Source organism: Siphateles boraxobius, unplaced genomic scaffold (genome assembly GCF_051911475.1).
Source record: "Siphateles boraxobius isolate OS27281-9 unplaced genomic scaffold, OSU_SipBor_1 37, whole genome shotgun sequence".
NCBI classification, from domain to species: Eukaryota; Metazoa; Chordata; class Actinopteri; order Cypriniformes; family Leuciscidae; genus Siphateles; species Siphateles boraxobius.
Window position 1 is genome coordinate 2448947 of NW_027508997.1, and position 19445 is coordinate 2468391.

General features: G+C 37.5%; 2 protein-coding genes across 2 annotated transcripts; one reads left to right on the forward strand and one right to left on the reverse strand.

Moving 5' to 3' along the window:
- The first annotated feature begins 489 nt into the window (after window positions 1-489).
- Window positions 490-3183, forward strand: cccdc110 (coiled-coil domain 110 molecular ruler complex subunit). Its single transcript, XM_077196978.1, has 2 exons — window positions 490-2273; window positions 2812-3183. Exons 1-2 carry the CDS (start codon window positions 518-520, stop codon window positions 2862-2864), a joined length of 1809 nt encoding a protein of 602 aa, XP_077053093.1. The 5' UTR covers window positions 490-517; the 3' UTR covers window positions 2865-3183.
- Window positions 3184-3185: 2 nt separating this feature from the next.
- Window positions 3186-14725, reverse strand: hells (helicase, lymphoid specific). The gene is made up of 23 exons (XM_077196977.1): window positions 14371-14725; window positions 14181-14278; window positions 13969-14072; window positions 13515-13637; window positions 13090-13143; window positions 12986-13010; window positions 12839-12897; window positions 12720-12758; window positions 11422-11646; window positions 10889-11071; window positions 10620-10763; window positions 10076-10272; window positions 9825-9921; window positions 9516-9677; window positions 8036-8187; window positions 7805-7949; window positions 7632-7715; window positions 4742-4861; window positions 4536-4652; window positions 4208-4367; window positions 3997-4093; window positions 3824-3900; window positions 3186-3688 (listed from the first exon to the last, which is right to left on the reverse strand). Exons 1-23 carry the CDS (start codon window positions 14376-14378, stop codon window positions 3597-3599), a joined length of 2562 nt encoding a protein of 853 aa, XP_077053092.1. The 5' UTR covers window positions 14379-14725; the 3' UTR covers window positions 3186-3596.
- Window positions 14726-19445: the final 4720 nt, after the last annotated feature.

Below are 19445 nucleotides of genomic sequence, written 5' to 3' on the forward strand. Positions count from 1 at the left end.
AACTATATAAACTAAGTTATTGAAAAATTAACTTCAAAAAACCTACACAAGTCAAATAGTTTTTTCTTCGTTTTGCTCAAAAATTTGATATTTGCTCTTATATTATTCAGCTAAGTTTCACCAAAACATGCTGGACTTTACAAGTGTTGCGTCTCACCAGAGTGATAAAAGAAGCTTTTGTGCTGCAGCTCTAACGTTACAGCCATTCAAGAGGAACTGGTTTGGTTCAAAACCATTTTTATAACGTCTTTCTTTTTTTCCCAAGCGCTTGGCGTTGCCAGCTCTGGTCCTGTTTCTATGGTGATAGACATTTTAAAACATTTTAAACAATGGGGATTGAGTCGCACAGTAGGCTTCTGTTGCAGTTCGTTTGGATGGTGGAAAGTAATGCAAGTAAGGTAAGAGCTTTTGAAGAAATATCTTTTTATTTCATTTCAGCATCAATAAAGTGCTTCTTATTACAAGTAAAGCTTTCTTTGTCTGAATGTATTTCAGTACAAAGACATTTTCCACTCAAATGGACCCGAATGTCAAACGGACCAGAAGGTCCGTGCACAAGTGTAAACTTGATAGCATTCAAGACACACAGCAGGGCTTAGACAGACCAATTCCTGATAAGTTATGCAGCCATCAGCCAGAAGCCATCAGCAGTGAAGTGCAATCAAATCACATGCTTTTTCGTGGGTGGAAGAAAGGACAAGAACTCCCATGTGCTAAATCACAACATGCTTCAGTGGATACCCTTGAGAACAGGTTCCTCAAAGTGCGACAGAGTTTACTACAAAACACAAATGGAAATGTCAATCAAGATTTTAATGAGCAGACAATGGAATCCCTGCACAGAATTCTTGCAGGAGCAGATCTGCTTAAAAAAGAAGAGGCTACAATGAGTATCCTCGGGTCAAAATATGACTTACAGATGGGCAGTAACTCTGAAGCTTTACACCTACCATTCGCTTACTTGATTAGGTCTAATTCAACAAGATCTGTTGAATGTTCCTCAAACCCACCCAAAGTCAATTTGAAGGGCAGAGAAAAAAGCAGAGCTGACAAAAGTTCATCTTTCAAGGGCAAACATCTTGACTTCTTTGAAGTCGTGAAGGAACAACTGCAACAGAAGGATTTGGAAAACCAACATCTCGTCCATTTGTTGTTGGTCAAGCAACAAGAACTGAAAGATATGAAAGAGAAATCAAAGCAAAAGGAGAGAGAAACCCAACTTATTACTGAAAAGCTGAAATGTGAGGAGCAGAAAAATACAGAGATCACCACCAGGTTCGATCAAATCTGTGAAAATATGAAGGAGGAACTAGCTGAAGCCAAAAGTAACAACAAAACTTCGATGAAGCAGCTTAAAGGACTGATGGAGAAATATGAGCGTCTCAAAACACGTGCTGTCACGATGAAGGACCAGCTCAATCTGGAGCTCAATGAGAAAAAGAGCTGTCAAAAATCATTGAAGAAGCTTCAGCAAGTGTCGCAAGAGCTGCTAACCAAGCAGAAACTACTAGAGGAGCAAAGAGATGTAGCGGGACGAGATCTCGCTTTGTGTAGAGAGACCTTGCAGTTGATGGATGCTGAACACAAGAAGAACATCAGCATTAATCGGAGGCTTGAAGAGGAGGCATCGGCCATAAGAAGTGAATCTGCAAACCTCAGAGATCATTTATGTAAAGCTCAGGAGAAGAATAAAGAGCTCATTCAGTCGACTCGCTCCAAAGAGTCCGACAATGAGAAGAGCTTAAAGGAATTTCAGGACATGGCTGAAAAACTGAAGGCTGAGTTGGAGAAGTGCCGAACAGAAAGAGACGAAGCACATCAGCAGGTCGAGACCATGAAGTATGAATCGAAATTGATTCACAACAAGCAGAGAGTGGAGATGCTTCAACTGCAGGAGCAGCAAAATGCCTGTCTGCAGCAGTCCGATGGTTTGAGAAGAGAGTGCGAGACCTTGATGGAGATGGTCAATAAACTCAAGAAAGACAAGCAAGTCCTGACAGGGAAGCTGGAGACCATTCATAAAGAAAAGATGGTGTCTCAGATGGCAAGCGTCAGGGAGGGAGAACGACTCAAAGAGGCCATTGGTTTGCTGGAGCGAGAGAGGGAGGTGCTGTTAGCAGAGATGGAAGACTTGCGTAAGGATTACCTCGGCATCAGCGACAGGATCACACAGAAAATGGGCCACATGGATACAGCTGATCCTCCCATGACCATTACTGACATCACAACAAAACATCAAAGAAACGCACAAAAGTTCTCACCTACTGATGACGGTATGATTTCTGATTCCTAATAATATATACATCTGACACAACTCGTGAAAATGTTGCTTTTTAAAAAATTATGATATTATCATCAATGAAATTAACACACATTTCTATATTAGTATTTGGTTTGTCCCTTTTTCTTTAATTACAGACCCTTTGTTCAAGAAGTTGTCAATGTTAAATTTATTTGATTTATCAATTAGAAAGTGCAAAGTATTGTTTAAAAAACGTTTTTAAATTTCCAGCTTTTTAAATGAGCTTTTTAGACGGATCAAAAGTGTCATTAAAAACATGTTATTGTTAATATTTCCATTTCAAATAAATCCTGGTCGTTTGAACTATTCATCAAATTATTTTTTTAAAATCTATCAGTTTCTACAATAATGCAGCACAACCGTTTTCAACATTTGTTAATAAAAATGATTAGTGTGCATGCCCACTAAATCACAAAGACACAACTGTATGAATCCTGTGTTTGGAAGGAGAATATTGTCTTGCAATATTTTTCATTGCATTTTTCAAATTACTTGTTTCTGTCCTACAGTGATCCAGGATATAAGAAGAAAACTAGAAGAGGAGAACAAACAGCAAAAATGAACTCAAGTCATTTTGTCTTCTGATGGACATTAGCTGAGCTAGTGGGTGCTTTTATAAAATGTGACTGGCACTTATCTGTCATTGAGGCAAAAGGAAGGGCATTTTACATCGAACAAATGTAGCTAGTTATTGAGGGAGTTGCAAAGATTCTCAGAGACAACCAAACAATCTTTACCAATGGTTGATATGAACCCGGAACATTTCCATGGTTTATTACCATCACAGCTGTTGTATGCCCATGCAAACTTTCCTGTAACAATGTAGTCACACTTCTGCATCATATTCATCTGAAGGCAAAAATAATTAAATAAACCACAAATACTGAATACAAAATATTTATTTTGAAGACATGAAAAATAAAACAAAGAACGTTTGTGTTCAACAGTGTTCTAGAAAGGTCAAAGTGCTTTGAAGCGGTTAGCATGTAAATGAATCCTATTCAGTCAACTACATACAACATATTTACAGAGAAGCCAAAGTAGGGAACTCTTTTCGTTAGTGCAAATCCCCCCTCAAAAAAAGACGTTAAAACTAATAAAATAAATTCATAACCGAGGATGGACTGATTAAAAGCAGCAGTGGTGGTTTACATAAAAGTCTAAAATAGAAAAGGTCTCAATCTTTCTGTATAACCAGCAGGCAGCTTTTATACCAGTAAACGTTGCTTGACCAGTTTAAGCAGTGGGAAGAACTCAACTTTGGCCTAAAGGCAAGCTTCAAGTGTCTACGCTCTCAGGAAAGACTGATGTCAGCATTGTCATCTTTGGTTTCAATAACTTTAAACACCCTGTCCTTCTCCTGTTTCAAACGCTTCTTGGCTTGATCTGAAAAGGGAGATTTGATTCACATTAGAGGGGCATTAAAATATCATTTGTATCACCACTATGCAGTGGACTGAACACACATTACATAGACAAAGAAACATTAAGACCTGAGATGAAGGACATTGATCTACTTACTTGTTAAATCACTGCGGTCCAGCAGGATCTCCAGATCTTTGTCACTGATGACCTTTCCTTTAGTGCCTTTCACTGTCCTGCAACAGCATGAATCATGTCAGGACAGAGTCTAATGATGCAACTTAAAATACAGAATTTGGCAACACTGAGATATACAGTATGAATATCTGTACCCGTCATAGTCTCTGGACTTCAGCAGTTCTACAAGCTCATTTACATCCATGCAGCTCTTGGTCTGTTTGAGATCTGCTTTATAACCTTTAAATTTATCTATAATGACAAACATAAGTGGGAGAAAAAAAAATCAGCAAAAACTAGATAAATCGTTAAACAGTTTCATTAAATTCAAAAATAGGTAATGTGGCCATCTTAATTGCTTCATACTTTTATGAATGACCATCTTCTCTAGCTTTCTCTTGGCAGAGGCTCTCTCCAGGATCTTCTCATCAATGGTGTTGGCTGTAATGAGGCGGTAAACCATCACAGGCTTTGTTTGCCCAATACGGTGACACCGATCCTGAGCCTGCAAATCTGCCTGAGGATTCTGAAGATGATATTCATAATAAAAAATAAAATTATATATATATATATATATATATATATATATGCTGAAGAGGATTTTCATTCACACAAAAATTATTGAAAGAACAGAATTTTAACTTTGAACTCTAAATTGGGTTAAAAGCATGCAAAAAAAAATAAAAATTCATACCCAGTCACTGTCAAATATGATGACTGTGTCGGCAGCCGTGAGGTTGATCCCGAGACCACCAGCTCGAGTGCTCAGGAGGAAGAGGAACACCTCTGGATCAGCAGCAAACTTCTTCATCTGCATGAAAAATAGTCAACTGTTCACTGAACACAACCCACACTAACAGTAATGCAATGGCAATTTGTTTTAACCAAACTGCTTCTCACATTCTCATCTCGGTCTGAATAACTCATTGAGCCATCCAGTCGGCTGTACTCATAACCCCGGAGATAACAGTAATCCATCAGAATATCCAATATGGAGGTCATCTGGCTAAAAATCAGTACCTGTTGAAAAATAAAAAAGGATGTGGATGCAATTAAGACTGTTTAATACAGCTACAACCAAAATAATAAATTATAGTTTTCAAACATTAAGTAGCACAACTGTTTTCAATATTGTTAAAGAAATGCTTATTGTAAACCAGCATATTAGAATGATTTCGGGAGGATCATGCGACTCAAGAAATGTTGCTGAAAATTCAGCTTTTTCATCACAGGAATAAGTTACATTTTAAAACATTTAAATTAAAGTTTACTATTTTTTTGGGGGGGGGGGGGGATTTCACATTTGCACTGTTTTACTGTTTTTTTTATCAAATAAATGGAGCCTTGGTGAATGAGAGACTTTTCGAAAATCTTTAAATGCTAGTGCAGATTCAAAATGAATGCAGAGAGCATTGAATATCTTTAGGAAACTCAATGGCCATATAAAGTGCTGTACTGTGCATCATAAATATCCAATCTATCACTCAGTCCTAGGGCTGGACGATTAATCGAACAAGTTACCTCGATTTAAGGCTGCACAATTAATCAAATTTCTAATAGTGATTACGATTATGGATGCCACGATTACGTTATCGTTCAAAGCCGCGATTACAAAAGAAAATCCACTCTGCGTGTGTGTTTAGAGCATAATTATGTTATGAGAGGCGAATCACGACTACTTCAGAAAACCCAGCACAATATGACATACCAGGCAGTGACGTAAGAGTACACTGAAATAAAAAAACTTACACCTCAGAAAGACGGACTTTACTGTCCTGTCCCGTTATACTGTGCTCGTAGCGCGCACTCTTCAATTGCACGCGCAAATGCGGCGGTGCGCCCCGTGTATCGCTTCACTGTATAAAGTGCAAAAGAAACTACGAGCATGCAACGTCGTTACAATGTAAATTAGTAAGTCAAGAAATAAAAGTAAAAGTAAAATACCAATAAATCACGTGTTAGCTGAGAAGGATTTGCATGCAGGTGTGATTTTCATTCACCAGGAGCTGTTTCATTAACAGTTCTTGTTATTGTGTATTCACCATGGTAACAGTCGTTTCCATAACCCCAAAATGCCACTTTATTTTCACTTTGTGTTATTTTTTTATATTTTTAAATGACTGTGGTGGTTCATATCAATATTGTATTAACAAAAACTAGTTTGGGACTGCTATTTAATTGCTTTAGCATAGTCCTAATGTTTATCTATTAGTAGTCTTTACTATTAGTCATTCTTACAATTTATGTGTATGTTAAGTAAAGGGGGACAGTACTCTGTGTGTGTGTGTGTGTTTTAACAATTTCTTTTTAAACATGTATTATAATACGCCTATATACATATTCAATGTAAATTGTGATACCGGTAATTGTAATTAATAATCACAATTACAATTTCAAGGGAATAATCGGCAATTATGATTTTTGTGATAATCGTGCAGCTCTACCTCGATTACGATTATTTAAAAAAAAAATTCATGTCACTGGCAAGGCTTATACTGAAATGTTCATGTTTATTTTTTCTAATAAAAGAGTGCATAATCCTAGCTTTTTGATTCTAAAATAAGGAAACACACAGCTTTTCAGATCCTAGCTTTTAATGCTTATTACATATTTCAAACAATTGAATCAAACAAAGCATACAATGCTTGAAATAAAAACGTCTTATAAAAAAAAGTCAAGTGTTAACGTAAAAAGAAAGTTTCCTAAAAATGTAGAAAATAAAGAACTTTTAAAAATAGTTATTTTTGTAAACAAAATAAATTATTGTAAATATTGCCATCTTAAAAGTAAAATATAACTTGTATAAAACTAAAAAACTAATCCTTTTCACATTTAGTAGCATTTGTAAATGCTTGTGTTATCGAAACCTGCTTCGTGGAGAAACTTGTTGCTGGGCGTTTGTCAGTCTCTCTCTTATCGTGTTTCTTTGGTACAAGCGGCTCCTGTTGCTGAGTTGACTCAGTGTTTGAGTTCCCTTTCACACAGATTCCAGAAAATACACGGATAAAGTCACCCGTGATTTGACCTGGGTTTGTTTGACTTTGGTTCATTCACACTGCGAGTGGTTTTCCGGAATCAGAGAGTGCGTTCACACACAACCCGTAAAGTCACGTGACATGTCTCAGCGGCGTCTAAAGTTTGCTTATGAGCTGCGATTTCTCTCTCGAGAAACTACGCTTGTGCATTTTTTTTTTTCTTGGATTCGATCATAAACGAGCGCATTACGTACCGTTTCACGCTGGCGAACAATCCCGGCTTAAGTGCCATCATTACGAAACGGAATTCATTAGGGCTTTTGTTCACACAGCGCGCGTTCCGGGACTGAACACGGCAATGTTACTTTGTCCCCAACCTGGCATCTATCCCCGGTCATGTTTGCCTTCACACAGAAGGTGTTTGTTCTAGCAATTTCCCGGGATCAACGCGCTGTGTGAAAGGGGCTCATGTTGCTTCAATGTTGCAGACTGGACGGGACTAGAGTTACGTGACTAGACACGCGGTAATATGTTTTAAGGGGAAAGTACATTAAACCACAGTGGGCGGAAATATTAATAGGATTTTAAAAAAACCCGAAATTACCGACATGGTAAAATTACGTCGGTTATAGGCTCTGAATTTGGGTTTCGATTAATCATCCCGCCCTACTCAGTCCTACATATATTCCACACATACAACAATTTTATACAGGCAATTAAATGTGTGCACAATTGGCTTACAACCACAATGGATTTTGACACTCACTGATAGAGCGGTTAATCATTAAAATGCATGTATGAGAAGTGATAATTACCTTGTGCCCTCTTCTTTTCAGTTCAGGAAGCATTCGATCCAGGATGAGAAACTTCCCTGATGCTTCCACTAACTGCTCATCAATCTGTCCCAATGAGAAAGAATATTGCACTTGTTATATTGCCTTACAAATGTGATCACTCATAATTCTACATCTAGTATTAAGTGAAGTACCTTGAAGTCTCCAGTGGTGGGGTCCAGAGGATACTCTATGAGGTAAGCATGGTTGCAACACCTCTTCAGCAGCATCAGTACGTTCTGCAGTTTCAAGTTGATTTGAGCATCAACCGGCACAAACACATCCAACACTGGGCTGGGGCTAAAGAGAGAGTAACCATGTCATGTCAAAAACATTGTGCAATTTAACAGCTGAGTTTAGAGCAGAGGATGAATTGGTAAACAGACCTTTCCTGACTCTCCATCTCTTTCTGAACTTTCTCTAGATATTTCTCAAGGTCTTGCACAGAGTCAGTGTCCTTCTCAGAATAGTCCACCACCTTCCTGGTCCTGCGTTTTGGCCGGCCACTGGACGTCAGCTGCACAGGTCCCGAATCATCCTTAAAGATGTGTAATAAAAGACATTAATCCATCATGAAGAAATACTTTCAACCACAATCTAACTTTCATTTAATATTTAAAAGCCTCAATCACAAGATGAATTTTCAGCACAATAAACATTTTAAATGAAATGAACAGCATCTTAATGCATCTGTTCATTTAGTGTTCATGTGTCATGTATTTGATGTGGGTCACAAGACCTTAGCGAACACAAATCTGAGCGGCTGTTTGAAAACATGCAAATACAGCAGGGCTTTCTTCTCCTGGTGACGGAAACAAAGTTCCACAGCACTTTGTGTAACCAAGGTATTTCTGCTTTTCCATTAGCGTCACCAGAATGAATTTGCATTTTAATTCAGCCCATCTGCCATTTTCACATATTGGTCTGAATAAGTTGCATGACATATCAGACTGCATTTTCATGCTGAATATTCATGTTTGTGTAAACAGGCCTTAAAAAGTGGGATCAGTAGTTTTTGAAATATGCCGTTTGGATGTTAGGTGGTCTGACACCAACAACCAATGTGTCAGCCAATCAGTATTAGGGGGCGTATGACGGAGAGAGAACGAGCAAGAGGGAGATTTGAACTGAAGAAAGTCTTCAGAAATAGAGATGAGACAATACAAAGAGAAAAGCTCTTGTAAGAAAAAATATAATATATTTATCTTATATAAGAAAAAATAAAGGGTTGTCTTGGGAAGAGCTTAGGACCAGTGTTAATATTAGAAAAGCTTTCCAGAGCTGGAGAGAGAAGCAGGAAGGCCTGAAAACAGATGCGGAGGTTGCTTTGATTCGGGTCCACACATGAGTAACACTGGGTTTGAGTGTCATTGTGTGTTTGGAGCTGCTATGCAAAGTGAAAGTCGCGCTGAAGACGGTTAGTGAATGCGGTGTTTAGAGTGATTGTTACAGCACTCGCTCTCTTGGGTGGTGGTGGCGCAATGGATAAGACACATGCCTCTGGTGTGAGAGACCCGGGTTCGAATCCACTGAGACACCAATGTGTCCCTGAGCAAGACACTTAACCCCTAGTTGCTCCAGAGGCGTGCGATCTCTGACATATATAGCAATTGTAAGTCGCTTTGGATAAAAGCGTCAGCTAAATGAATAAATGTAAAATGTAAATGTCTTGCAGGGGGATCAGGGTTCGAGACCGACTCAGAGAAGGCCTGTTAGGATTGGATTGTATGTTTTGGAGGAAGAGCAATGAAGAAGGGGTGTGTTTGTTTGGATTGATTTCTAAACAGACCTAATTGAATTTCAACATTGGCCAACAGCATATTTCAAAAACTACTGCTCCCACCTTTAACACTGCATAAAACTAACCTTCTCCTGACCCAGCATCTTTGCTATAGTCTTGTTAACAATGGCCATGTAAAAGGCCTCCTGTTTGTTGGTGAGGGGTGCGTAAACAACAATCTCTTTCTTAGGTGGAACCTCCAGTGTGACATCTGACTTCAGTCTTCTCAGAAGGAAGGGTGTGAGGATCTGAAAAAGTAAAAAATGGCATCAGAACCACAATCAAAAGAACAGAAAAATTATACACTTACAAAACAGCTAGTTGGTTAAAGAACATTTAAGATTGTTTTGCTGTAGCTACATCTACAAAACTTTATTAATGTCAAGTGAAGATACCTGATGAAGCATGTGAAGGATCTTCTGCTCTCGCTCACCAGCGACAATATTTTCTGCTTCGGAAGTGATGGTGCTAATGTCAAACCAAGACTCAAAACTGCAGAGAAAAATGTTGTCAAATATTAAATACAGAGTTTGAATTTACATGAAAAAATAAATAATCTTCTATTCAAGAATAATCCAGATGACGACATGCCGGATAACAGTGTCAGATTCCATTTGCATGAAAGGAGCCACATGTGACTTCTTACCTTTTCAGGTCATCAAACACATCTGGAAGTAGGAAGTTGAGGAGAGACCACAGTTCAGACAGGTTATTTTGCAGCGGGGTTCCTGTAAGGAGCAGTTTGTTGTCAGCTGGCAGCATCTTTAGTTCTTGCACGAGCCGACAGTTCAAGTTTTTAATCCTGTGCCCCTCATCCACAATCAGATAGTTCCAGTGGAAACGCTGAGAAGACAAACATAAGAACCCTCCATTCATTCACTTTCAAAACTGCTTGGTGGCAGTGGCACAAGGGACACATACTTCCATGTTGAGAAAATTAAGACATTTTGATGAAAGATTAAATGTACAAAAAGTCTTGTCCTGATGAATTGTGCACAACAAGACAAGGGGAAAGAGGCATAAACATAGCTACTATGTTGAGACACCCTTGGCTAACTGCTAGGTCGGACTAGTTAACCAGTCTTACTTTTCAGATTCAGACTAGGCCAGTCTATGTTTTTATGTAAATGACCAGCTGCAGATAGATTTTTGTATGAAAGGACCAAATATGCAATGCCAGATCGGTTTACCTGAAGAGACTTCCGGTCTCTCATGGCTATTTCAAAGGATGTAACAACAACAGGGCACATTCTGAGGGGACCCTGGTTCTGACGGATCTTTTTCACCAGGTTCATCCTCTCTTTTTGAGGACCATGATACAGCAGGACAGACACCTTAACATTGAGAGCAAGAACAAAAAAGACAATCAATAGTCAATTGGACGAAAGCTGTCAAATTGTTAGCTCTTGTCTTAAAGTAAAAATTTCAATAAAGATGAACTAAAGTTATTGATTCAAACCTCTGGGGTGAAGCGCTTGAATTCTGAGATCCAGTTTGGAAGAGTGGACAAAGGAGCCACAACTAGGAAGGGCCCAAGGACCTTCTTCTCAACCATCATTGCAATATGGGCAATGCACTGTATGGTTTTCCCAAGACCCATCTCATCAGCCAGGATACCATTGATACCATTCTCCCATAACATCTGCAAAGCAGGCAAAACTGTTTATTAGCCATTATTCAAACATAATACACATTTACACAACTTCCTTGTCTTCCAACTCAAAAGTATGAAAGCATTAATTAAGACAGATGGTGTTTGGTTAAAATTGAACCAGCATACACAATTCCAAAGCATACATATAATATTGAGATATATTTTGAACATCATCCAGGGCTGAGTTTCCCAAAAGCATCGTAAGCTTAATTTGATGTAGAACAAATGTCAACTTTTGGGAAAAAACCCGGCTCTCCTCAGACAATGAGGATTACTATACTGCCCTCTGCTGGTCATCTACTCATTCAGGACTGCTCAATGCCTCCAGCCTCCCTTACCCTGAGCCACTCGATGCCTTCCACCTGGTACCACCTCATCACACCCCCAGAGAAGAGATTGGGTTGCTGTGCAGGTACCGGTTGGCCGTTCACAGTTCTCTCTAGATCCAACATCTGCTTGCTGTTTTCCCGCAAAGTCTCAGACAGCCTGCCTTTAATTTCCGAGTTTGTGTCACTCAGCTGCTCTATATCCTCAGCTTCCAGCTTTACTGATGCATGTGCCTCCTTTACAAGACAGATCAAGAAAAGTAATGTAGTTAATTAGTCTAACTGTAGGTTTTATATGGTTGCCAAGCAATGTTGCAACTTGGCCTTAACACAAAAAGTGCGCTCATCAGCATTTTACAGCATTCAAGCAGAGTTAAAGTCCAGAGTATACCCAAGTATATGTTTTCTACGTGTACACTAGGGTATGCATGACACTAATTTTGTCAACAGCACAGTACATGCATACTTTAGGCGCACAGCTTTTTCTAACTGTGCGGAAAATGTAATTGGCTTCACAGTCAAGAAAGAAATGGAGACAACAAACTATTACTGGAGACACCAAGAACAGTAAATAATGCAAACAAAATGCAACTAGTTTAAACATGCACAAAGACATTTTTTAATCACTCATAACTTGTGTAGACACTGTGAAATGTGAAACCACAAACATGACTTGTATATGACTATACATTTTATTGATTCATTTTTATATACTGTATACTTATTTTGTTTTGACCTGAGTATTCATTCAATGTTAAGGCTACTTGTCCGTTGGCCTGATAATGTTTGCACTGATATTTCTCTTTTAAGCGTTTCAGTTTGCTGTCTATTTCTTCGTTTGCTTATAACTTATATTCATGCCTTACATTTTAAAGATATTTTCACAAAATTGTTGTTGTTTTTTAAAGATAAAGCTGTTATTCATATTATAGGCTATTTATTTGTATGCATTCTGATCTCAGTAAAGTTCAAGCGATGTTTACCAGTAACGCTGCGACAAACTTCATCCACGTGCTGGAGCACAAATTTAAGGCGCATTTTAAATGCTCATTATTATTGAATTTCACCCCCAAAAAATAACTTAAAATGAACTAAAAGCCGACTAGGATATACTTTAGTCGGTGGCAGCCCTAATATTGACCGCATGTGTTTGTGCGTGGCACGCTATCAAATGAAGTATACTTTGAACGGCTATTTTTGACTCTGTGCACAATAATACTAGAGTATTATTTGAGCTTTAGAGTTAGAACAATGTCATGAACCGATTTTACAATGCCTGAAAACAAAAGCCATAAGGAATAAAACTTTACCTCCTCCATTTTTGGTTTTTTAGCTTTTGACAGAATTTCCTTAAAAGAGAGAAAAATCCACATCAGTAAATTAAAACACATTTTTTAGCGTCATATAAAAAGCAAAATTGAAGACTCACCTCTTTGGAAATGACATCCGCGATTTTGTAATCCTCCCTTTCACGCTTCTTTCGCTCAACTTCACATGTAACAATAAACAGATTAATGCATTGCACACCAAACACTGAATAAACTCACTTCTTTGAAATGCAATCTAAGGGGCCTACCTTTTACAGTCTTTTTATCATTGCTCTGCGGAAGACATGAAAATCAACACCTTTACTTTATTTAAATAGGTCAAAATGTTGTAATAAAGCAGGATCACACTTACCTTTTGCTTCTGACTAGTGGCTTTCTTTTCCAGTCTCTCTTTTTTAAGTTTTTCCTGCGTTTTTAGAAAAAGGTTTTAATTTCTGAATTAAAATGGAACATTCAATAAGATTGTGCATAATGTTGATTATGCTAAACAGAATCATTAGATTTATATAGTGTGGTGGATTTCACACTTCAATGAAGAGTGAAGAAAAAATTCTGGTATTAAATGCCTGTAAAAGTCGCTGTACAACAGGGGCAGGTGGTTCAGAGCAACTATGGCATTTTGATTGGCACACAGTTCTCTGCTCACACATCAACATCTGTGCCATTCCACCATGTTACAATTCATTTCAGATAAACACATTCAAGAAAGATTTATGTCCGGAAATCATAAACCTCCTGCAAGACAACTCTTTCCTGTCTTTTGAACACAATACGCACCTCTTGCTGCTGTTGCTCCATCTTTGTGAGTAGAAACTTTGAGTAAATGTTGCTTTTCTCCAAAAGGTGCTGAAGTCTTTTAAAACGCATGTCTTGAGAATCTTTTTCCCACGTCTGCCTGGCCTGTTAAAACAGCATTATAAAAAAAAATATGAGTATAAATTATTTTTAATTTATAAAAATATTGACTTGTGCAAAACACTGCAATAGATACAAGACTCAAGAGTCTATATATTTTAAATGTCTTTTCCATTACATTTACAGTATGTTATTAATGGATAAGAACAAAATATCATTTAATAGGGATTGCAGTTGCACTTATAAAGACAATGACATTTTGGAGCTGAACAACTAGATATCCAAGCTTTTTCAGGATCTATTTTTTAATGTCCCTTATATTTCCACAAGTGTGGAATCATATCAATATAGAAAAGGTTATTTTATAACGCTTTACCTCCTCCATCATTTCTCTTTCTTTCTTCTCTCCCTGCTCCACCAAAAGCTTCTCCTCCTCCTCCATCTCTTTGGTAATAATCATCTCTCCAGGCTGGCTTTTTTCTGTAACATGCAGGAGATCAACTGAATTTTGCATGGACTTGCACAGACAGGTCTGCCACCGTCTCTAGAGGATTTACTGTGAATGTGTGTGTGATCAGTTTTACCCACCCATAGTGGTCTCCTCCAATGCAGTACCTTCTGGCTCTTCAGATTCATTAGGTTTGGGGCAGTGAGGAGAAACACTGCGGGTCTTTTCTTCGACAATGCTGCAACGTGAAAGTGAAGTCAATTAACTGTTAAAGAATATGTCTCTTCCAACACCCTAGCGTTACACTTCATGCACAAAGAATGCACTTACCCACTCATTTCTGCAGCTTTCTGTGTAAACTAGATGTAGAATTAAACGTTTCCGAAACCTTATCAAATAACTGTAGCGCAGATCAGTAACGTTAGGTAAAGCAACTGTGCCTAACTAATGACCTGATTAGGTAACATACAGCACAGCCTTACACAACAAAAATAAGAACGCGTTTTTTTACTGCAGAAAGGAATGCAAATAGCATAAATGTACACGAAACGGAGTCTTTTCGTTACAAAAATCAAAAATTATACAAACACTCTCCTAGAAGCACATGAGTTCCTAACACACCTCCAGCAGATACACAGACCGCGCGCCTGAACAGTGAAACTTGCAGTGTGGCGCGAGGCGTTTCGCGCCAATATGGACGAAACCATTACAGCTTACATTTGGAGGGGTAGCCGTCTAAACTTTGGTCGTTTAATGACTCGCTTTTATTGCAATACTATATAAACATATTGCTATGAACCGTTGCAATATAATTCTAAAGGCTCCCTATTGCTTATTTTTGTAGGCAAGCTTTGAAATAAGCCTAAGTGCTAGAGATGAATTAAATTTGAACCCCTTTTACTGCGGTGCGTATGCAAACAGCCTAGTTGATATTTCCCGCGAAAGTACAGTTCATTCGGTGCAACAAAGAGGAATGAGCGTGAAAGATTGTTTGATCTATCCGACACACACACACACACACGCACACATATTATGTATGTATAGAGCTCTTCAGTCCTAACAAAGACCCTGAGGAGAATTAGCTTTTTTTAATCGATGGGTTTCCTCAAAGAACGTCATTTGGTCAACTTTACATTTTAGAAACGGCTGCGCTTCAGATTAACTTATCCTTGTATGAATGACTATGAGTGTAATTGTAATTACACAGTAAAGTATCATTCTGTCGTAGAACAAATTCCAAAAACCCATATGAAATTCCTGAGGTAACGTTTCGTGACTGAACAGCTCTTGGAAGGAAAAGTCAAACCTGTGGCATAAATATGATTATGTAGATGGTCAGAGCTCGAAGCACTAACTTACTGTAAGTTACCTTGGTCACGTTCTGTCAGGTCTCACATTGCTCGTATACATTTTACAGTGATGTAATATTAGCTATATAACGTTAGCTGCTACTGATATGAAAGGGAAATGAGTAACGAGAGGTGATCCGCTTCATGTCGTGCCAAAAACACACTTTGCTCAAGTTAAAACCACGTAAGTTACGTACAGTATAGTACAACCTCAAATGACGAACCTGAAAATGTTCAGTTTGTTTGTTCACAATAATAAACAATCATTCCTCCCTTAAACCGTTTAACGTTTACTGTTGCCTAGCAACGCAGCATTAATAAACAATTTTATTGGCAAAAGTTTAACCCTCAATGGGACTAGTTATGAAATCACAGCTAAAGCGAAAAAATACTTTGCATTTTACATTTAAGGCTAAACTCATTTTCCAATTTTATTTTTCTTCTACATCTGACCTTTGAACTTTTATTTAGGGTGCCGTCATTTATAACTGAATTTGTCCTAGGGTAAGTTATTTTGGGGAAATTGTCTGAAACTTCACACACATTCAAATGCATTTTCACTACCTGAAAATTAGTGAAAAGTTCTTAGTGTTAAAAAAAAACGTTAAAAAAAGTTCATCTTCTGCTACTATATCTCATTTGGAAATATATTTCAACTCTCTGGAATTTGATTATGTAATGATCATTATATATAATCAGTTACTATTCCCAGCACTGCATATATTTATTTATTTATTTATAATAGATAGATAGATAATAGATAGATAGATAGATAGATAGATAGATAGATAGATAGATAGATAGATAGATAGATAGATAGATAGATAGATAGATAGATAGATAGATAGATTTTTGTTCTTCAACAACACATCTAATGCTATGGTCTGAATTAACCACAAAGTGTCAGTAGAGAGTTGCTTTTCTGCTTTTCTTTGATTACCAGTTGAGTTCAAATTCGGTGAGCCTGGCCCTGCTACTGGCTTCTGAACCCATATTGTGTAGTGCAGTGGCTGCATTCATAAGGAAAAACTCTTATAAACATAATATACTTACTATTCTTGATTTGTTTCCCATTCTGTAATTAACTGTCTACACTTCTGATCTGTATTAATTGCAGGCTTAATTATTTTATTGCCTATTTTATTGCCTGTTGCTTATTGTCCTGCTTTTCCCAACGATTTAACTCAGAAAAGCAATTTGAAGACAGTGCTTCACAATGTGTAATAAAGTGTGTTTCTGCATTATACATTTAAATACAATTCTTTAAGTAAATCTAACTCATGCTCACTTAGAAAAAAAATCCTGCAATCTTAGTAATGCATGCTCAATGAACATAATTGAGCTTTGCTGAAAAACACGTCAACTCATGCTTTATTGCTTTTAATTTGATTTTGAGTGCACACTCAGTGGACTCTGAGCATAAGCCAACAGCAGTGAAACAAAGGTGGCTCTGAAATTCTTCACGCTTGATAAGAGCAGATCCATTTACAAAACAGCTTTTCGTCAAAGGACAGGACTCCCACTTGAGCACTGTCCCAGAGCAGTCTTATCTTTCCTTTGGGAGAGTGTGTGCTCTGCGTCACGGCCTTCCTTCCTTTCTTCCATCTTGAAGAATGAACCGCTGCAGATCCCACAGAGCCTGAGGCCAAACCTGCCCAAATTATGCTTGAAATCCAATAGCTGACAACCAGTGATAGGAAAAAATGTGTCGGTTTTCATTCATTCAGGTCATATATATATATATATATATATATATATATATATATATATATATATATATATATATATATATATATATATATATATATATAAAAATTACAACATTGGCCTTTGATCAATTTACATTACTCTACAGGTCACAATGTTAAAGGAATATTCTGGGTTCAATAGAAGTTAAGTTCAAGTGATATGTGGCATTACAATGATTACCAAAATAAATTATAATATCTAGATTTGTCTCTCTTTTTCTTTAAGAAGAAAAATCGGTATCTTTACAATAAGCGAACATGAATTAATAAGCAATATATTTTTTGACCTATTTATTAATCTTCGTTAATGTTCATTAATAAAAATACAAGTGTTTATGTTAGTTCACAGTGCATTAACTCTGATTAACAGACACAACTTTTGATTCTAAAAATGGATTAGTTAATGTTGAAATTAACATTAAAATTAAATGCTGTAAAAATATTGTAAGTTCATGTTAATTGATGTAGTTCACGAATGAAACCTTATTGTGATAAGAACTGATAAGAATGTAAACGTTTGTACCTTGAAATGCAATGTAAGTCGCTTTGGATAAAAGCGGCTGCCAAATGCATAAATGTATTGTAAATGGGTTACTGAAAAATCTCTACCATTCATGTATTCTACCTAACATATAAAAAAAATCATATTCTGACTGTTAAGTTGAATGTTACAATATGGATTTATCACTCCAAAAAAGTTGGTTTGAACTGAAAAAGCATCTTTATTAAGAGTAGAATGTGGCGTATATGGAGCCGTGCACGCGACATGAAAACCCCCAATTCATTCTCTTGTTTTGGCCGTTCTTTTACACAACAACTGCGTTTTGAGGGCCTGAAAACAGGTTTCAAACTTGTGCAAGTTTTTGAAAACGAGAACATTATCGTCGTACCGTAAACTACAAAAACACGAATTTGTGAAAACGGTTAAGTTGTGTGTAATACGCGTATTATGTCTTCAGTCTATAGATCCCTGGTGTTTCCTTACAATGTGACATCGCCAACTACTGGCCTGGCAGCAGAATGCAGCGTTTTCCGTATTTTCAGGGATCCGTCTGAATGAGGACTGTTTTGACAATGTTGTCGTCTTTTTTCATTTTTAGTACATCATTTTCGTGTAAATGTACCCTTAGTAAATTGTGGCCACAAATGAACAATTCGTTCCCATGACTTTGTCGGGTTCATGAGTGAACTGTGTTGTGGAGGAAGTCAGAACTGTTGAGGTTATACCTGAACCTGAAGTGATGTAATGATGTAATGATGTCATGTGTGTGCGAACGGAAGTCAACGAGTTAACGAGATGGATGAAGTTCGCTTCTCCTGTCTCGTCTGCTTCATTGCTTACTCCTCCTGACAGATAGGCTACCATTTATTAATTTTAATATAATTTTAGTAAATCATGGCCACATCCTCAAGGGAACGAATTATTACAATGTGGCCACAATTTAGCTACTAAAACGAGGGAAGAAATTATTTTATTGTACGCACGATTTACTTAAAACGATGAAACGAATTAGTAAAACGTGCCCCCCCCCCCCCCCCCCCCCATACAGGTATATAAATCAAGAACGTTTTTGTTGAGCTATTTCGTAAGAGTGGAACATTTCCAATATTGATTGACACAACCAAACAAAGATATTGCAATTTGCACTGACCAAACACTAGATGATTTACATATTTTGGTGTAACACAAAGAACCTGACAGTGAGGTCAATACAGGGTAATGTTACCTTAGCAAATGATTGACCGAAATTTAGGAGGGGTGATATCCAAACAATGGAGTGTAAGAGTAGACTTTCAGCTATGAATTCTTTCAGGATAATAGCATGTTTGGGTTGAAATGTGGTGGTCATACATGTGCAGGGCGTGTTAAGTTGGAGTAGTGGGGGATCCATCCAGGTTTTCAGGAAGGTTATCGGACAGCTGGCTGCCTGTAAACATATGGAAACGACATATTAACCCATTTCCTCCATTGCAGCTCTCTGTCTGTTATTTTAGACTTTAAAGTGTGCCACTTTATTTTACTCTTCTCTCGCTGGAGTATTGCTTCCAACATTATAATTACACTTGTAATTATGACCTGTATATGACATCCCTTGTGAAAAAAAGTATACTCTAGCACATTTTTATGGAAATAACTTAAAAATATATTCTTAACCCCTTAACCCTTTTAGTGTCACCCCCCTTTTTTTGAATATACATGAAAATGCACATTTCGAACTTAAATGGTTGTAATTCAAGAATGCTTTGGAATATAGACGTAAGATTGGTCTTGTTTTAAAGAAGACATTTGGCAGATTTTTGTAGAAGG